The sequence below is a fragment of the Tasmannia lanceolata genome, unplaced genomic scaffold (assembly GCF_043159265.1).
Source record: "Tasmannia lanceolata isolate RefF3 unplaced genomic scaffold, GAP_Taslan_0.1 ptg000029l, whole genome shotgun sequence".
Taxonomy (NCBI): domain Eukaryota; kingdom Viridiplantae; phylum Streptophyta; class Magnoliopsida; order Canellales; family Winteraceae; genus Tasmannia; species Tasmannia lanceolata.
The window spans coordinates 9,305,361-9,326,882 of record NW_027518706.1 but is presented as its reverse complement, the minus strand read 5'-3'; the positions used below and the strand labels follow the sequence as shown (position 1 = coordinate 9,326,882).

General features: G+C 37.8%; 1 protein-coding gene across 1 annotated transcript in view; it reads right to left on the bottom strand.

The window, feature by feature from the left end:
- The window catches only part of LOC143859319 (histidine--tRNA ligase, chloroplastic/mitochondrial-like), a 30,023-nt gene extending 14,399 nt beyond the window's left edge, over positions 1–15,624 (bottom strand). The window contains exons 1-6 of the mRNA XM_077370043.1: positions 15,226–15,624; positions 14,328–14,423; positions 7,684–7,772; positions 7,335–7,464; positions 5,767–5,859; positions 3,333–3,407 (exon numbers count right to left, since the gene is read on the bottom strand). Of these exons, the coding sequence (XP_077226158.1) occupies positions 3,333–3,407; positions 5,767–5,859; positions 7,335–7,464; positions 7,684–7,772; positions 14,328–14,423; positions 15,226–15,564 (822 nt within the window). The 5' untranslated portion in view covers positions 15,565–15,624. The remainder of the gene's footprint in view (positions 1–3,332; positions 3,408–5,766; positions 5,860–7,334; positions 7,465–7,683; positions 7,773–14,327; positions 14,424–15,225) is intronic.
- Positions 15,625–21,522: the final 5,898 nt, after the last annotated feature.

Sequence of the window (21,522 nt, the reverse complement as noted above, 5' to 3'; positions counted from 1 at the left end):
GAAGGCTTCTTGTAATGTAGAAAGGAAATGAGGTCTTTCGAAAGAAGCTCCTATTTTCTCTTATACAAAACTTAATTTGGATAAATTGCAAGAATCGTATAAATCATACAATTTATGATCGAATCGTAATATTCAATCGAAAATTGTAAGATTTATACAAATTAAGATTCAATCATGGGATTCAAATCGTTATGCATAAGATTTGATTTGAATCATAAAATCGAATCATAAATCGTAAGATTTTCAAAACAATGATTGGATGTGTTATGTTCACTATCAATTGTCATGTAGAAAACATATAGCAGCCAACTCAAGCAATTTAAAGATTGTGATGATGTCCAGGCACAATCCAACACACAAGAACAGGGAGGAGGGACTTTCAACTATGTACAGACAATGTTTGGGGACAAACCACACATGAATAAGGAGAGCCGCTCAACTATGTACAGATGACGTATCACCCACACGAGCAAGGAGAACACTATATTCACTCCAGATTTAGCATACAAGGACAGAAATACTAATCTAGAATTTGATCGGCAACAAAAGTCTTCACACACAATCATCGAACAAGCTTCCACATTTGATCAATCACACCATAACTGAAGAAATGAGATTAGGGTTAGAAGAGAGGAAGAAGAAGAGGAGTGAAGGATGGAGAGTCTCCACTAGGGAGCTCTTCATGTAAATGATGTATATATAGGACCATCTAGGGCAACATGAGTACAAAGACAATAATACCCTCACTCCTACAAGTAATACCTAAACTACCTTTACATATTCTTCAACACTCCCCCTCAAGCAGGAGTGTATATACTATGGAACTCCAGCTTGCTACAAAAAAACTAAAACAAACAACTAAAGATAACAAAAAATACAATAAGCTCATACACACATCCAGCTTGGTATAACACTCCTCAAGCTGGTGTGGTGAATACATAATGAAAGCATAATAAAAGATAACGGCCACCGTGAGAGTAAAATCGTCGAGATCAGCAGCCACAAAAAAGGACAGCTCCCCCTGAAGCAGCACTACGGCGAGAGCGAACAGAACAGGGCCTCCCTGAATGAGAGCTAGGTAAATAAAGCTGCAAACCATGACGGATCGAACAGAAGCACCTCAACAAGGAAATAGCAGCTATCCATCGAGCAAAAAAGGCACACCAAAGGCGCGCACAACGAACATCAGCGAAGTAGTACAACGCCAAGAGAAGATAACCACAGATGGGGAAACCATCGGAGACAAGGTCGATGGGGAAACCGTCGCCTGGAGATAAGAAGAAAAGAAGGTGAAAGACAATCAACCAACGATGGGGGAAACCATCGTCTGGTGACAAGGTCGACGGCATGAACATCGTCACCTGAAGACAAGAAGAAAATGAGGGAAAAGATAAATGAACCAAGCTGAGATTAGGGTGAGTGTTGAAGAAGATTAAGCTATGCAGTGGAAGGATCGGGTTGACTACAAGCTATTTGACTCAATGCTCCAAAGAGAACAGAGAGCTGAGAATGGCAGTGAGAGGTAGGAATGTGATAGGGATTTGCTTTGTAGCGGAATTGGGGATGAGGATCATGATGGAAATCAGTACTGGCCGGGCGGACAGCTAGATGGGCCGTCTGCTGGAAAATAATGCAACAGAAGTTGTGCTCAGGGCAAGCTCTATTGGCAGTGCAGGCAACGAGGCGGGGCGGATGTTGCATTCCCCGTCCCTGTCCCCACCTCAAGGAAAATTCCCCATCCCCGCTTCAAGGATGGCAGGGAATCCTCATCCTCGTCCTCGTCCCATGGGGAATATCTAATCCCCATCCCCGCCCCGAACACTAGAAGACAAAAGGCCAAATGGCAGCTTTGGAATTTTAAAACTATAAATTTTTTTGATAATGCACTTATGTATCGATAATGGTATAAAGCAAGGTATTGAATCGGGCCAGGCCCAGAGCCATCCCCGTCCCCACACCGGGGAATTTTTTAAATCCCCATCCCCATCCCTACCCCGCGCGGGGCGGATCCCTGTTTTTACGGGTGAAATTGCCAGCCCTATCTATTGGATCACCTTCTCTGATACCATGAAGAAATGAGACTAGGGTTAGAAGAGAGGAAGAAGTAGAGGAGTGAAGGATGGAGAGTCTCCACTAAAGAGCACCTCATGTAAATGATGTATACATAGGCCCATCTAGGGCAACATGAGTACAAAGACTATAATACCCTCACTCCTACAAGTAATACCTAAACTACCCTCACATACTCTTCAACAATCGGATAGCATCTTATCATTTGTCCTCTATGATTTGACCAGCAAAAGAGGAGTAAGGACATTCAGACATACAGAAAGAAAAAATAAATGCAGACACCACGTGATTTCTACACATGAGGAAAGAAAAGCCCTAGATCATGTGGCATAGAGAATTGGGATTGCGAAAAGAGAGAAGAAAGTTGGTAACAAAGAGTTGATCGTGGAAGGAGAAAAGTCGTGAGGTTGAGAGAGTTCAATCAATCCACATGACTTCTCTTATTGTTTACTAATAAAGTAAATGAGAAAATTACATACTATGCCACTTGAAAGTGAGAAAGAGATACAAAATTTATCCTTGCATCATAAAAAATAAATATGAAATAAACTTCAAAACATACAAATATACAATCTATTGACTCGCGTGATATTACCAAGTAGATGCTCCCTTATCCAAGTCAAATCAGTATTTGGAATACCAATATAGACCTACATAGAGATGATTAAACCAATAACCAAGGCAATTCAGCAAGTCATGAAACATTGAGAGCAAAACAAGCATCTTATCCATTTTTTCATTTCAAAATTTAAAAAAAAAAAAAAAAGCATCCTATCCATTTGTCAAACCATCGTAGACATCCTGCAAACAGTTACCAGGGACTGAACAAAGCTTGGAAGAAAATGAGCAGAGAAGGTATCTAAAAAGAGGAGGTCTAGACTCACAGGCGCCCTTGCAAAACAGGGAGCAAAGGGCTCCTGCATTGGTCAAATCCCATTGAAGACGGCATTTAAAGTTAAGATCATAAATGTCTTTGGTGGAATTTGACCAATAGGGGTGTCCTTTGCACCCTTTTTTGCAAGGGCGCCTGTGAATCTAGCATTCCTCATCTGAAAAAAAACCAAATCAAAGTAAATGTGTAACTCAGTTCCAATAAAATTGATAAATTAAAAACAATAATGTAGTTAGGTTCAATTGGACAGAGCTACTTCTAAACGACGAGTACACAATACCCTTGATGACTGTTTGTAAGTTGTAACTACGTACAAAATAAGAACTCGGAATATCTAAGGCAACAACCTCTATAACTGAATAAAACTAACCTTGTCGATGATGACGCAAACTTCACCAAACTTGCTTTCGGGTATTGAGTAGCGTTGTAGTACCGCTTGTAGGACCTATAAGAATAGCAAAAAGACTAATGGTTAACAAATATGTATCTGCTAGCAACAATGCTTTTCACAGGTAGATTAAGGTAATTGATGCGTGCGTGAGGCATGGCCCACAAGGATTAACATGCAAGGGGGCCATGGCCCACCAAAGGGCCCACGTGACCCATAAGTAGCCTTAGAGATACTTCTTTCATCTTAGTTTAGTTACTTTTCTCTCTTATTTAGAGGTTTTCTAGTTGGACATAAAAGGGTATTGGTATATGTTAAAAGTAGGGGACCTAGGTGAGTGATAATCGTTTCTTTTCACCCGACTTTATGTAAGGCTTTATAAGGGGGTTAAGACGTGAATTTTAGGGATTTTAGATTCTATTTTGTTTTCCATAGAGAGAGAGAGAGAGAGAGATCTTCTTGGTTGTCTCCTCCAAAATGTTGATTAGGGCCAATTGATAGCTGCTAATCTGAATTTATTCTTAATCCCTCATTTTATTTCCTATATCTGTTCTTTGGATAGTTTTGGAGATTGTGTTTTTTTTTCTAATGGTTTTGGAGATTGTTTCATGCCCTAATTACCATGTGACAGATTATTTAAAACTATGATTAATTGGATCTATTATGACTATCATCTTGGACTGATTTAGCATGTAAAACCCATCCTATGACTGCGTTAATAATTAACTAGAATATTCCTATATGACAACTTCATTTACTAGTAATTTAAGATTCATTAATTACATTAACATAAATTCAACCATAGATCTCGATACTCACTAACTGAGTTCTAAGAATGAAAATCTTGCACAACACCCAATTTGGCTAACCTGTCCAAAGTTTATGCCTTGCTATAAATTCTATATTAAAGAACATACCACTAATGACCGCTAAAACAAGCCCTATTCTTGATCAAGGGGAGAGGAGTCGTCATTTTCTATCAGGAATGCATAGATGAATAAGTAGTCGCTCCCATGCTTTCCGCTAGTCAAAAATCAACCAGCTCTTGTTTAGTTCTTCAATACTCGTAGTGTTTCACCAATCTAAATCTAACTTGGTAAGGCAGCAACATTTTCTCCATTGGAAAGAGAAGTGCCAAAATGTGATAATCTTCACCAAGAATAAATCTCAAAAAACTGTGAATTTCTCCGTTTTTTTCCTCAAGAAAAGAAAGGCATACAAAGAGAATTAATCTCAAGGACGAAGGCAAAACAATAGAAATCCAAGAATGCTAGGAGAACATTTGCACTATGATCTCTTATGATTCCTCCACCCCTGAAGTCTCCCAGGCTCCTTTAGATTCATCATCAATATTCAACTTAATAGTTGACACTAAAGGTACTCTCCGATTCACCCAAAAACCTTTAGAATAAAGTACTGTGATTTGGCTTGAGATAGAGCCAAAGATTCAACGGAAAAACATTTGGTGGGCCTACATTTTTTTGCAATAAGCTTGATTGCATCCAAATAAATCTGGTGATGATTGGATTTGGTTTAGAGGGAATTCGTTTGAACAGTTGTTGTAAGAATAGCCATCGCCCTAGGTGAGATCTTCCCATAGGATTTCTGAAGCTAGTTTTCAATGAGTCAAGCCTTAGGGAATCCGAACCCAGCTAGCATGGAGGGGTCTTCTTAGGAGTTTTAAAAGGGAGATTAGATGGGCTTTCATGAGCCCTATTGGCGAGGAGGACTGTAATAAGGCTGAGGTGCAGGGCGCAGGCCCTCCTCTTTGGTATTTCGCTTGCGGATGAGGATCTTCTTGATCATGTTATCATTGAGGGTGACGCTCTCAATGTGCTCAGACGTTTTACAGATAGGGATTGTTGTTCGTGTGGCTCTGCAGATGCTATTGAAGAGATTAAGGACGTGACTAAGGGTCCTAATATGCATTGGAAACCAAAGTTCAACCTAATGTGCTGTAGGAATTTTCACAGTGAGCTAGAAGCCACAATTCCAGTCTACTTACAAGTACAATATTTGAAGTAACTTCTATTCTCCAAAACCAAAAATCCACTGAGATCTCAAATTATTATCATGATTGTCACGGATAAGTTTCGATCAAATCACTAACATGTTAGACATTTAATGGAAGTTAAATCCTTTAATGATTTATCATTCATCCAGAACGGCTCACTAGAGCCTAGAGATGTTTAGAATAGAAAATCTAAATCATATGATACACGTAGCTTAAGAAATCAAGTCGTGATTATTCTCCAAAAAAAGAATATATTTGAATCCCCATACATTGTCAAGCCATTACAACTATTTAGAAAGTAAAATGGAAGGCAGATAAAAAGTACTTGATATGAAAGAATTATCAAAAACCTCTTGTTGTCCCAATTTGATATCATAGAGGAGAGCCACTTAGAATGTAAACCTTTCGGCTAGAAACTTTGAACCCCACATCGGATGCTGTGAGTCCTAGTCGCTTAAATAACGTGACAATTGAAAAAATGAGCTCTGCTTCAGCCTGAAACCAAAAGAAGCAAAACACAATCATTAATTGAAATAAAAGCTATAAAACATATATAACAAATAAAACAATATACAGCTGCCTATCCATGGCCCCCACGCACACCGAACATGATGATTTATTGCAATAAGACCTATAAAACATATCATATATAATCTGTAAAACTGCACACGCGCCCCCCCGCGCGCGCACACACACACACATGATGCGGCTCAAATCAGGCCCCAAGGTGTAAATTATTTATCAAAGAAGAGTTGCATGAAAAACATAAAAAGGGCCACTCCGGTATCTTGCTGTGGACAGCAGCGGAACGTCATATTGATATTAGCAATGGGACCCACAGGACGTGATTATAAAGTAAAACAGACTAGACATGCCACTTTTTGTTACAAAGAATATTGAGCCTAGACTTAATTTTAGCACTGTTTTTTAGTAGGTTTGGGAAAGTCCACATTAAGAAAAATTATGCGTCTTTTAAAACATGTCAAACATTTTTATTATGAGTTGTTGGGACTTTAACTTGAATAGAAAGCTAATTTGGGTATGGAGCAATATAGGAAAGTAAAGTAGACTAGAGTTTGAGTTGGTCTACAATTAGAATTAGGTCCACGTATATAAAATTAGGTTAACATAAAGGAGATGTAAAGACATCATTTCTTAGTTTGCAATTTGAATGCAAGGTTTTAAATGTCAGTTTCAATGTGCATGTCAATTGCGATGAACGGAAATATGTCAGTTTCAGTCATAGACATCTGTTGAAATCCTATAAAATCACAGAAGTTAACGAAAATTCATACAAATGATGAAATTTTAAAACGAAACTTTAGGAAATGCTACAGTCAAGTACAAATACACAATTAAAGACCATCAAGACAACCATCTATAATGGTTAAACAAGATAATAAAAAAAGAACCTAACGATGTGTGTTGCCCCGTATGTCTAGAACAATAATATCCATTCTAAACTGAAAATGTACGCAATCCCATATACATAGGCTTCAAATAGACAGAATTGATGTGGAAAAAACCACTTCATTCATTAATTTCATAAATTAAGTAATTTACAATGGATTTTCATTAATTTCATTAATGTTTTATGAAATTTCATAAAACATTTTCAAACAAAAATAAATAATTTTCAAAATAAATAAATACTCCATCAATCAGTAGATCAAGAAAGAATAACAAATATGAAAAATTAGAAGCTAATATGTATATAAATTGTTTTCAAAAATATGGTTTTCCCCCATTTTTAAAGGATTTTCTAACAAAGAAAAAAATGACTAAGTCTCAAAATGAAAAAAAAAAAAAAAAACTGACTGCATCTATCGATTGATCAGGCAAGAAGAATCCATATATAATAAAATTAAAAGCTAATATGTATATATGAATGGGGGTGCAAATATTAGCGACCATATATGGGACAATTTTATTAGTACATACAGTGCATGAAAGGGCTAATAAGAACATACTGCAACTCCAGAAATGCCAATAATATCCATGTTCCATTGATAGTGCTCACGACGCCGACCTCTTGTTGTCCGCTCATATCGCCAACACTGTCCTATAGCAAACCATTTTAGTGGAAGGGCGATAGACTTTCTGGAGGAAAAAAAGAGAGAGAATAATATCAAATTCTGGATGTGAATAGTCATAACACCAAACCCGGATGCAAAGTTTAGAAAGGAAATAACTCGATAAATAACTTTAGCACCTTCAATAAAGAAAAACTATAGGAGCAAGAGAAAAATATGGAAATGATAAAATCTTTTTAGTGTCTCCATAAAGGAAATCAAGCAAATAGAAGGTATGTTTGCATACCCCTTTTGTATCACAAGTCGTGCAAGCGAAGGAGTAAGTTCAGGCCTCAGGGCAACACGGCGACCTCCCTTATCTTCAAAACTGTACAGCTGAAGGAACAAAAAGGAATGAGGTCAAATAAGAACTCACATGCCAGCGATTCACCAGCATAAATGACACTTCTAAACATTTAAGACCATGAAAAAAAAAGCATGTAACAGGATTAGATTGTGCATCATCTTCAAAAGTAGGATCAGGACTTATATAGCCTGCAAGTGGCAGAATGTTTCCACTTATTATTACCAGCAACAATATTAAATATTTACTTTTCACCAAGCTACAATAAGTTTTTTTTATTACATGATTGAAAACCAGGTATGAGAATCTCTTAACCTTCAAAAGATAAATAAAGCAACTAAGCAAGTAATTTAACTGGAAAAATAAATATCCAATTGTTGGATGTAAGCATATAGCCAGCAATGGCAGAAAGTTTCCACTTAAAAAACAAGCAGCAATATTAAATATTTATTTTTGACCAAGCTGCCATAAGTTTCTTATTACATGATTGAAAACTAAGATAAATAAAGCAAGAAATTTACTACGAAAGTTCAAAGAAGACGTCATCTCATTATTATCAAGGCGGCAAACCCCCTAGCCGATGGGAATAAACATAATGCAATTTGTCGAAGCATATATATACACCATATTTCTTTGAATTGCTGACTCAACAGTAGAGTATTCAGCTTTTAAGTGTGGCTATTATCTTTTACACATTTGGATGAAGCAAGCGTCCATACCATTAGTATAGTTTGTAAGACCATGACTAACCATGACTAATTCTGAAAGGGAATTGGGATCCTCATTTTTGTCAACCAACTGAGAAGCCTTTACCCCCTCGAGAAAAGGGGGTTGCTCTCGGCCCAGTGAGTCTAGTTTGCACTCTTGCCCATCAAGCATTTTTAGCAAGGTGTTAGCAACCAACGACTGCATTACCGCGTCGAAAAGCAACATGATAGCATCATCTCCGACAAATGAGGAGGCTTCAGCATGAAGGTTCTTGTTAAAACAGGCTGAAAGCATTGCAATTATATCCCTGCTGACCCTGTACGAAGGCCCCCAAATTATCTTTAGCTTCCATTTGCCACATCCATCAACAACTTATTTCATAGTAAGGGAAAGAGTAGAGCATTGGCTCCTAATTGCTTTCAATTTTAATATTCAATCCAATAGTCATATCACGGTGACGAATATTCTCTCATTACCTTTAAAGAAGAATATCCCATCAATCAATCTTTTCATCCCCCCTTAAGAATCTCCATATTGTCCTTCTCCCTGCTTTATTACCTCTAGATTGACATATTCTTACCCTCTTAGAAACTTCCAAAAAACCCTCCATTTTCTTTCCTATGTTTCTAACTTCATAACACCCTCTTTCTTCTTAGAATAAGCTGGCATTGTGGCTGCACCATCATCATGCAAAGAGTGGGATGAACCTTGAAGGGCCAAATTAACCGTGATCCTTGCCCAAGAATAGCATGTACAAAAGCAAGCAATCAAATTTATCGCAAAATCTTTTGTGGTCATTGGAATTTCAGTCATTTTTATTTTCTTTGAATGGTGAATTTCAGTCATTAATCATTCCCTATATTAATTAGTGATATTTTTCATTAATATAAATATTAGATCCCACATAGGGCATGTAAGTCTATTCTCTCCCTAAAAAATTATGTATTCTTCTTCTTTAGCATGGTGGCAAAGCAAGTGAGTCTACGTTTCATCATTCCTAGGTCTAATCGAAAAGTAAGGTTTTAAATTTCAGTTTCCGTATACGTGTAGGCTGCCATGAAAATGGAAACATGTCTATTTTCATCATAGATTTTGTCAAATTAAGTGTGGTCCTAGGTGTCCAAGCATAGCAAGTATAAAGCATGGTTTTAAATTTCAGCCGAAATTTAAAGATTTTCATCGAAATTTCCATCAAATCAAAATTGCCGCTGAAATTTCGTGTTCGGCTGGGAACGAAACCGAAATTTCAATCCTTGGTACAAGAACAAGCAAACAAATTTATGTTTTTTTTTTTTTTCGAAATGGGCAAACAAATATATGTTGTAAAATCTTTTCAGTGAAAGGGATTTTCAGTCAGTAATCATTCCTTCCATTAATTAGGGATATGTTGACCAGGTAATTTTTTCTTTTTGAATGGTTTTGTCTAAGTAATTATTGTGTTAATATAAATATTGGACCCCACATAGGGCATTTAACTCTATTCTCTCCCTAAAATATTATGTATTCTTCAAAGTGGAAAAGCAAGTGAGCCTAGGTTCATCATTCCTAGGTCTGATTGTCCGAAAAGCATGGTTTTAAATGTCGGTTTTGGTTTACACGTAGGTCTCAATGAAAATGGAAACATGTCGGTTTCAATCATAGATTTTGGTGGAAATAATATAAAACCATAGAAGTTTATGGAAATGCATGCAAATAATGGAACTTTAAGATGAAACTTCAGATGCAACAGGCATAGGCGGTGTCCTTAAAGACTCGAGTGGCATTGTGATCTGGGCCCTTTCAGGACCTATCGGGGCAGCAGATGCAAGTGAGGCGAAGGTTAGGGCCGTTCATCAGGGAATCAAGTGTTTGAATAATGATTAGGGGACAAGGTGATAGGTGAGGGAGACTCCATGAATGTCATTCGGTGGCTTAGGGGATTGTCAGTCCCTCCTATTCTTTGACGAGATTCAAGACCGGTGGAAGGGTTGTCAATAATATTTAAACATCCCAGAAGGTCCGCTAACAGTGTGGCAAAATGACAGACTTGCTAGGGATGGTGTTGGGAAGCAGGGATTGGAGATGTTTGATTTCCTTCATCCCTAATCTTTGTGTTTATTTTGTAGCTACGTTTATGTTCTTCTTGTGGATTCTCTTTGTACTTGTGGGTTGACCACCTTGGTCTTCCCTTTTCTTTTTGAATGAAATTTGCAACCATTCAAAAAAAAAGATGAAACTATAGAAAATGCAAGAACAAGCACAAACGCATAATAAGAAACCATCACATAAGCAATACAAACATCCATAATGGCTTAACAAGATTTAAAAAAAAAACCTAATGACATGTATTGTCGTGCATGTCTAGAACAGTAACGGTTCATTGTACACAAAATATATGCAACCACGTGCATATGCTTCGAATAAACACAAAATGTAAGAAAAAGCCACTCAATTCAGTAATTTCAAAAAGAAAGTACAATATAATGGGATACAATATGTTGATGGAAATTTACAGGATTATTTAACCAAAAATAAATAGCATAATTAATTTTTAAAATTAAAAAAACTCCATTAATTGATAGATCAGGTAAGAATAACTAGCATATAGTTGGTCTCAAAAAAGTAACTCATGTAAAAAATATGATCTAACATGCATATAATACATTTACATATATACATGATAAAAAAAATTTAATGTAGTTTTTCCTATATTTAAAGGATTTTTAACAAAAAAATAAAATATTCATTTTTTAAAAATTTAAAAAAACTGACCATGTCAACCAATACATCAAGTAACAAGTCACATATAATAAAAATTCCTATGAATATATGATTAGTTTATTCAAAACTATATTTTTCCAATTTTATTTATTTATTTATTGAATGGCAATTGATATTAATGATAGAATGGGACAAAGCCCAGCGGACCAAGATGGCCAAATACAAACCAAAAGCATAAGCTGCTATCCTCGAGGAGGATAATAAAAAATCCCTAAATTTAGCCTGTTTACTCTAGCCCGGACAAGAGAATCAGTCTCACTGTTAGCAAATCTCCTCAGATGCTGGAATCTCAAGGTGTGACTAGCTATCTGATTAAAAGAAGTCAATTGCATTACCAAATCTCCATGGGAAGAGGCTGCCTATGCTTAGTCACCTTATGAAATTGAGTGAATTTCCTTACACCGTGCTTCATTATCATATTTGATCCCAACAGGGCCAGAAAAGGCCCACTTATTAACACTTTTGTCATCTCTTAGAAGACCCCCAACTCTAGTTGAGCCCGGGTTTATGTCGGATCTATCAAAGTTAAGCTTAACTTGCCTTAGTAATAGGGGGGATCCACTAGGTGTAGGAGAGCTAGGCACCACATTACTCGGGCACGCCTCTATCCATGAGCGGCACATAATAGATTCAGAAATTCCCCTAAAAGAAAGGGGGTGGGGACATCCTACGTCATCAAAAAAAAAATCCCCTAAAACAAGGGAGAACTCCAGGTCATCTGACAATCATTGATAAAATCAGCTAATAGATTGAACGAGAACCTTTAGTTGACCCTTCGAAGATCAGCATATTTCTTTCTTCCTATATCTCCCAAATCACTGCCAAGGGTGCCAAACACAAAAGAGTTCTTCCCTTCAAAGTCCAGGACACAAGGTTCCAACAAATAAAAAGATAACTAAAATTCTTAGGGAAAACCCAAGCAACTCAACTCAACTCAACTAAGCCTTTGTCCCAAACTAGTTGGGGTCGGCTAATGAATCCTTCAGAAAATTTTCATCAAGAAGGTGAAAGGATCCACCCGGCTCAAATTGACTAAGTCTACTCCTGACACTAGTTGGGTTCGTCTACATGGATCATTTTCTTCCATTCTATCCTATCCAAGGTCATGTTCTATGTTATGTTCCTAGCCCTCCAGTCTTTCCTCACTATTTCTACGCAAGTTGTTTTCAGTCTGCCCCTACCTCTTTTTACTCCATCAATTTGGCACGAGTCACTTCTTCTCACTGGAGCGTCCAAAGGCCTACATTGGATATGCCCAAACCATCTTAAGCGGTGCTCTCTCATCTTCTCCTCAATTGGTGCCACCCCCAACTTTTTACGGATGTCTTCATTTTTAATTCTAATCTAATCTAACCATGTGTGGCGGCACATCCATCTAAGCATTCGCATCTCTGCTTAAGATGGTTTGGGCATATCCAACCATCTTAAGCGGAGATGAATTTAAAATTAAATTCTGGATCTCACTGGACAACCTGCAATGAATGAAGATATTTCAATAATCTCGCCCACCTGAAGGCATAAAGCACAATGTTCCACAATAATGACATTGTGCTATCACAAGTGACCAACCGTGAGGATACTGTCTAGAATAGCAATACATCCAAAAGCATACTCTGGGAGGGGAAAAAATCCTCCAATTTTCAAAAGCATAAATCTATGAAAAATAAAACTGCATGCACTGATCTGTGCGCAAATGCATCAAATCAGTAATTAGTCAATGCATTTGCATCATAATCGAAGAAACAAAACAAAATATAAAATAAGCACTTACCAAGAAAAAACATGAAAACCCAAGTTTTTCTATGCACTTGTGGTCGAAATTTTGACATGTCCATTGAAGTTCTGCAATTTATTTACTAAAGTGGTGGCGTTTCGATTGACATCACCGAAATGCTACCAAAATCTATGCATGCCTACAGAAGAACATTCTTTTGATAGGGAGGGAATGGAAACATGTCCATGTAAGTTTCAGTCGGCATTTAGAACTATACCGAAAAGGCTCAAGATGGTTGAAAGTAGAAATCCTGGAGGTTGACGCACACATTGACTTGGAACATTTTTTCCAGCTTTCTGGAATTAAAATCTTACCACATAAACATATTGCATGTTTGACTTTTGTTGGTTGTTTCAAGGTCTAGCATCTCAATTTATATCATTTTGGGGACTTGAGCTTAATTTTAGGACAATAATGGATGTGTCGAATATGGGGAATTAATATGGCCTAGTTCTTTAGTATATCTATGTTGATTCACAAATCTGACTAGGAAATCTGGTCAGACAGATTGGAAGGCTAGCATTTCATGAGATACTTTAGGTTCGGTTTGGGTGTGAAACCTAATTGTATTTTGTGATTGCTTGCAAATTGGGTTGTACATACAAAGGACACTTATCCTAATATATTATGATTTTGTAGAGCTTTGCGTGGTTAGTTACTAAAACACTCTCCAGATTAACAGCCCCCCATACATTTCCCTGTTTCAAATTATTACTGAAACCCACAAAATTAGGTTATTCAGATATGCTTCAAGAGACTCCCATGTGACCATTTTCCAGATTTTAATTAAAATAGAAGAGATGCTCCTCTCCATGATTTATTAATATGATAAGATGTTTCGAGTGATTATGCATAAGATGTATCATCTCTCAAATCAACCGGAGAAACCAAATCCCAAGACTACAACGGCAAACTGAATGGAAAAATTATTCTCCTTTGTTCGCAGTCGCAATAGTTCAAGATTTTTTTGGCAGAAAAAAAAACTTTGAAATATCAATGAGATAATTGAACTATCTATATCCCTTTACCAAACATAAAGATAAAGCTTATAAAATTCATGGTTTCTTAACTTCGTAAAGCAACAAATTAGCATTATACTGACAATTTTTGAAGTTCAACTACAGCTAAAAAGTTACGGGATATTGTCACCTAGCTCTGTTGTCAAAAGAACAATATTAATATAACCACAACAAAGCCAATAAACTCCGTTCAAAAAAGTTGGACTATATTAGAAAGAAACTTCGATGGAGAACAATGAAATTTTAAATTTTCCATGAAATAATAATTTCCCCAATGGCATTGAACATGAAAGAAGTTAAAGTATTACAACATACAATTTTCTGACCTGCTCAGTGATCTCCTCCCCTGCTTTTCTTATATATAGCGCTTCCGACTCAAGGACGGGAAAATCAACCTCTTCAAATGCCAATATCCGAGAGACCTTTTTAAAGAATTAGAGAACACACCCCATCAACATGTTGAAGTATAAATGATTAAATAACATCATCTCTAATTTTCACATGGTATCAGAGCTATTGCATTCTGAGTTCAAAACCCAACAACTCTTTGATATTAGAAATCCACTTGTACGGCCAACCCAAAAGAGGAGCCATATGTGCCATACAGCCAACCCAAAAAGAGGGAGGGGGGGGGGGGGGGGGGGGGGGGGGGGGGTGGGGTGTGGCTTTGTGGGTGAGGCCATATGCGAGGGGGGAGTGTTGAAGTCTAAATGATTAAATAACACCATCTCTAATTTTCACATGGTATCAGAGCTATTACATCACATGGCCAACCCAAAAAAAGGATTGGCCACACATGAGGGGGTAGTGTTGAAGTATAGATGATTAAATAACACCATCTCTAATTTTCAAATAGGATCAAAGCTATTGTGTCTTGGGTTTAAAACCCAACAAGTCCTTAGACATTAAAAATCCATGTGTACGGCCAACCCAAAAGATGGGTCACATGCACCATAGAGCCAACCCAAAAAAAAGAGGGACCACACGTGAGGGGGAGCGTTGAAGTATAAATTTGCTAATGAGTGATGTGCATTGGAAACTTAATTTTGCAATCATTTTAAACTTGTTTTGAGACTTTTTTTAAAAGTCGAACATGTGTAAAATTAAGTTTCCAATGCACATTATCCAGTACCCTAACAAAACCCATGATAGACATAAGAACCAAAAACAAGGAAAACCCAACTTCAATCTACATTAACATTTAATAGAGGTGGACTTACAAACCTCTCTGAAATTGTGAAAAAGCCAGTTTCGAATACGCATATCCTCGGGAGCAAAATCCCTCGTTCCTCGTGGCGGATTAACGTCGATAATCGTCGGGGTTTCGATAACCGGAGAGGGAGATAGAGCCCCAGAACGACCTTGGGTTGTTGTTGTTGTTGTTGTTTTTACGGAAGGTGATGGGTTTTCATGAGAGTTTTGACAGAGGGAGAGAGGGCGAAGAGAGAAAGGGCGATTTGGGAGGAAAGAGAAGGGGCAGGAGAGAGAGATTAGGGTTTTAGAGATGGGTTTGAGGCGGGGGTTAAGGATGAAGAGAGTGGCGTTTGCTGCTCCCATAGCCATGGCCAGGATACCCTTTCTCTTGGGTTTTTTTTCTTTCTTTTGGAGCCAAAGAAGATGGAGGAGATTTTGTTGGGTTTTAAGGTTACTTATACTGGCACGGCCTTGTTTTCATGATTGCACGAGATCACCTTGTCTTTTCTTATTTAATGGCCTTGTAAAGTTGTGATCGCATTTTTGGGAATTGTAATAGAGGAGTTCTAAAATGAAGAGTGCCCTTGCAAAAAAAAAGGGGGATGAAATGCCACCCCATTGGATTTAAATCACCAAACTGCATTAAACGGGATGAAAAGCCAAAGAACATAAATGCAATTTGGTGATTTACAATCCAGGGCAGTGCCCTTTCATCCCTTATCTTTTCAAAGGGCATCCTTCGGTTTAACTTTTGACACTTTGTTAAATAGTAAAAGACAACATAAGTTTGTGCAATTATCAGAACATGGCAAAGAAGTCCTCTTAATTTGGAAGAAAAGCATGACATTTGACAAATAAAGTCATCTTGTTTGAGTGGATTTTGCAAATCAATTCATGCCATCAATTTGTGACCAAAAAAAATTTACTTATAAAAAAACAAAATATCCGTAAATGTGAAAAGACAAAAATTACCTTATAAAAAGACGAAAATACGCCAATAAGTTTTGAATGGGGACGTGGGTGCTGAAAAAATCAGTTGGGTAAATCGGATCCGGTCATGCATAAATTAACAGAAAAGTAAAAACAAACACAAGCAACAAGATGAACATCGAAATTCACGCAGTTCAGCCAAGATGTCGTCCACGGCCGATAACACGATCTACCATTATGAGAAGAACAATACAAGGATTACAATGTATTAACCCAGATCCCACAAACCTACAACCCTTTCCCTTGCTTCACTCAACCACCATACCCAAGAGAAACTCGAGAGAAAAAATCCAAGAAGAAACCACAAAATGTAACTTGCTTGTGATAGGAATCAAGGTAACTTTTCTAACAATCTCCACCTTGGCTTGTTTCCCAGCCACTTGAAGATTTTCTGTTGATGTCGTCACCAGTATGCTATTGCCGTAAATCACCACTTGCCTTCTGAAGTACCAACTACACACCATTCAATCATCGTGATTTTGACTCCGATTGACTCGATCAATGCGGGCAATGCACATGTGTATCTACCAACTCGTTGACTCACCTAGTCAACCTTGGAGATTGATCTTATAAATACCATGTGGCCCCAGGTAGGCAACCCAAGAGGGGTGAATTGGGTTTTGAAACTTGTTGTTCTTTTTAAAACTATATTAAAATTAAACCAAGAGAACAATTTGCAATTAAGATCAAGAAGATAAAAACACATGTACACACAGAAAAAAAGAGAAAGAGTAGCCTGCACTATATATTTTTACAAACGGTTCGGTTCAAACCCAGACCCACCTCCACTCCTCGAATATCCCCTTCGAAGCTTCCACTAACTGGACTCCTTATATGCGTACTTCAAGCAGTTTACAAGTTTCTTGTCCCCAAAAGCTCCATCCCCGAGGTTGATCCCGTGCCTCGTGCATGACCCCAAGCTTGTCTTCAAGGGTCTTCTTAGCGCCCTCCGCCAATTACAAAGATGAAAGAAGGATAAAGATAAAGCCTCCACAAAGACAATTACAACAAGAAGCTTGCAATAACAAAAACAAAGATGTACAAGTTTGTTCTTATCTCCAATCCCTCTAATAATCTCCGAGAGCTGCACAAGGGTGTTTAAGCACTCAAGAGAATGTTCCGAATAGTTTTTGGAGTGTTAATCTACGGTATAAAGGGGTAGAACCCTTATTTATATGCAAGGAGACCAAAAACTAACCGTTTCAATGCCATAACGGCTAGCTTTCAACTAGTCGTTGCGGCTATATTAAAAACCCATAAAACAGGGTTCGGTCAACCAAAGGAACCAAATTTTGTTTTTTATTTTAACTACCAGGGTGAGATTATCGGACCCTTGGTGCATTTGATTGAATGCGTCATAGTACAGGATGTTCACGGAGCTTCCGGTGTTGACCAGCACTTTTTCAACATTAAAGTCCGCGGTGGTAAGCCGGATGACCGTGGTGTCATCATGGGGGGCATGATGCCATGGTAGTCCTCATTAGAGAAGGATATGATATTCGAGTCGTTCATATCCAGAGGACATTTATCCTGTCTAGCTCGTCGGTGTATGAAATACCCCAAAACTCACGTTTTTGGAAGGGGGTATTTTTGTCCCGAAATTTTTTGTCTTATATAATTAATAAAAATAAATAAAAAGAGAAGATAGATACTTTCCTAATTGGAGTAAATTAGGGCTTCTAAAAGCCTGTTACTTTAGGACTCTTAAAAACAAGAATCTATAAAAAACAAACCGAAGCTACAGATTTTAGAACTTTAACCCTAAAGAGAAAACGTGTGGAGTTTTGGGAAAGGAGAATGGAGAAAAGCTTGGAAATCCATCTCCTAAAGAGGTATGTAAATATAATTAAAATACAATTATGGTTTATTCTACTCTCTACAGAGATTTAGATCTCTTTGGAATAAAGATTATACTATACTTATAGTTATTAAATCAACTTTTGTGTTTCTCGAGTTAAGAACCAAAGACTGGGGTTGTGGGAATTGATTTTTCCGAAGATCTTCATTTTCATTTCGCGTTGATACCCTAATCAATCAAGGAAATTAAGAGAAGTTGTTAAGATATTTTAATATGCTTAAAGGAAAAGGAAGGAAGGGTTTTCGGGTAGAAAACCAAAGAAAAATAGTGTTCTTGCGCGAATTGGGAAAACCCAAATCGCGAGTCTCGGACGCCCGAACACACTATTTGGGGGTCGATTTTTGAGAAGTTTTCTAATCAGTTTTTTGGGGCACATGTTTGCCCCGTAAGACCTAGATATTAATCCAAAGTGTCAATTAAGGGTTAATATGGATTGTAGGTGATACTACACAGTGATTTGAGGATCTTGTTCACGGGAAATAAACACAGACAAGTATAACAGGTGAGTAGACATGTTCTACCACAGTTATTCTACATATCAAATATAATTTATTATGCAAAGTTATGCATGTTTTTTGAATAATATTAATTGTGTTGGTGTACACAAGGGCCAATATTTACAGTATGATTTAAAATGTTGGTTTCGGTACCGGTTTCGGACCCCTGAAAGTTCAAAATTTCGGTCGAAATCCGGTACAATAAAGAAAAGTCTATTTTATTCAATATTAAATTTTGGCCGAAATTTCGATCAAATATTAAAATAAAATAAAAACAGGTTTTTTTGTTGAAAATTTGAATTTTCGCCCGAAATAAAATACCATTTTGGATAAGTGTTATTTCGGTGTCGGTATCCACCGAAATCCGAAATTTTCGTCCGAAATTTAAAACCATGATTCACAGCATGGTATGACTCCTAGTTCGGATCTACCACATGCATGTATGTGTCAGTCAGACTTTATAGTCACAGTTTTGTACCAGGACATGGTGTTGTCCGAGTAAGGATGCAACGGTTAATATCCTTGGGACGAAGTGTTTTGCATTATTACTAGTGTATGAGACTTTTTCTAGGCGGTCGAATGAAGGTCACAAATCAAGCCGTAGTTATAACCCTACGTAGTATTTTCAGGGGTGTAATCACGTACGAGATCGTTGGGATTCAGCTTCCTACGAGTTACTAGGCAGGTTCCGTTTGCTACGTAGTCTAGCAGTACTAGTCTCACAACACTAGGCATCAGGCACAGTTACATATACAGTTATGCATGTTAATGCCAGTTATACAGTTTTGCTAGCTAGATTGTTATGCCAGTTACAATTATTGCATAGATTGCCAGTTATGATGTTTTTATTGATTGCTATCATATTATTAGTGTAGACATATCTATTTCACTAGGCATTAGCTCATTCCACGCATTCTATGTTACAGGTGGAGAATAGTAGGATGCTTGATTTCGCGAGCTTGGGAGTGAGCAAGGGTGATAGTTTAGGAGTTTATTATTTACAATTATTAAGTTTAATTGAGACAATAGCTTTAGTAGGAATGAACATCTAGTTATTTCATTTGGTTTAAATTGATGTAGTTCATTGGACAAGAGATTTTAGTTTCCGCATAGATTATTCTGATGGTGAATTAATTAATTAGTTATTGTTTTAGTGGCTCTGTTTATTGCATGGTTCTAGTATGAATGCCTTACATATTCATTGTTGATGAATATGTGGCGTCGTTATGTGCCTAGACCGGAATTCGGTTGGGGGCGTGACAATGTCCATCACTTGGCTGGGGGTTGGTGGCGTTTTTAGCCATTTTTTAGTCGGTCTTAAGAACAAGTCCCACGCATGGCGCCAATATGATGATTCCAAAATCTGGTTCTCCGATCTAAGGGCTACTAGAAGTTCAATCTATGGTGTCTTGCGCTCACAGAGAAAGGTTAGGGGTCCCGGGCTTTTGGCTTCGGGAACCCACTCCCACGCTCAAGTCAAAAATCGATATCACAGTGAAGACAAAGTGATGTAAATGACAGGAATGCAAGCTTACTTGGTTTTCCAAGGTTGAAGACGATGGTGAGATGGTGAAGGGATCGAAGAGCCAATCCTATATCTTTGAGCGGGGGGGCTTTTGTAAGCAACAAACTTTCTATTTCAGGCGGCGACGTGAGTTAGAGGAGCAACGGATAGAGACATGGATGGGGAGGCCCGCCTGCGTGCTTCATGCCACGTGTCGAGATCTCATAGGGGTCGTCGATTTTATCCCAACACCATGTTTTATTGCTTTGCCGTTCAATACTCGTTATAATTTGTAAATAGCAAATTTTTAAAAGTATTTTTTGTGTTTAAGTTTTTTACTATGTTTTATGAATCAAAACCGTACTAAACTTGAATTTTTCTCATCCCATTTTTTCACCAATCACGTTTTGCTAACTATGGATGTCTAGATGGGGCCTATCGGTTTACAATGCATGTTTTGATATGGCGAGGCCCATCATTTTACACCCATTTATGCTATGCATGGGGCCCAACATTTTACTAGGTAGGGCCTACCATCTCTACCCAAATCTATGCATATGTTGGGCCCCACCATTTTACACCGACGAAGGAGTCCCTCATCTCCACACAAATCTATGCATCGGACGAGCCCCCATCATTTTACACCTTTGTTTTGAACGGTGGGCCCACTATGCTTCGGGTCGGGCCACGATTTTTGATGGGGGTGGGGTCCATGATTTTACACGAAGAATGCTAATGATCGTTTTGGATAATGAGCTCATAAATTGAGGGTCTAGATATTTCTCCTTTTTCTATCCAAGTGTTTTCCTTTTTTCTTAATTAGCCCCTGGCTGTTTTGTAGTTTGATATTTTCTAGGAGGAGCAATTTGCAGAAAGAATCTAAGCCCACAACAAGTTGCATTTTTGTCATTTAAAAAAAAAGTAAGGGCATTCTCGTCATAAAAAAATGGTTGTACGTATTGTTGGATACGTGGTACGATAGCAGCTCACACAAAATCAACCAAGAAAGGTGTAAGTAGGGCTGCAAATGAGCCGAGCCGAGCAGAACTTTGGGGTGTTCGGGCTCAGCTCGTTAAGTGGAACGAACTGACAGACATCCGTGGGATTTGAACCCAAGATACCTCTAAATCCAGTGCCTTAACTATTAGGCCAAACCTTCATTTGTAATAAACAACCCACATTCTTTTATTTTATATATAAAAAAACAAACATAATCCAACCTTTAAAGCTCGGCTCGGTTCAGTTTTTCCGAGCCGAACTATACAAAGCTCAAGTTCGACTTGTTTATTTTGGCGAGCTTGAGTTCGGCTCGTTTAGTAAACGAACGAGCCCGAGCCGAGCTTTTAACGAGCTGAACCCAAACATGTTCGTGAGCCGGCTCGGTTCATTTGCAGCCTTAGGTGTAAGTAGAGAAAGTATATGGTACGAGAAATTTACATGGTGGAAGGCCCTGCATGAAAAAAAAAAAGAAAAAAAAA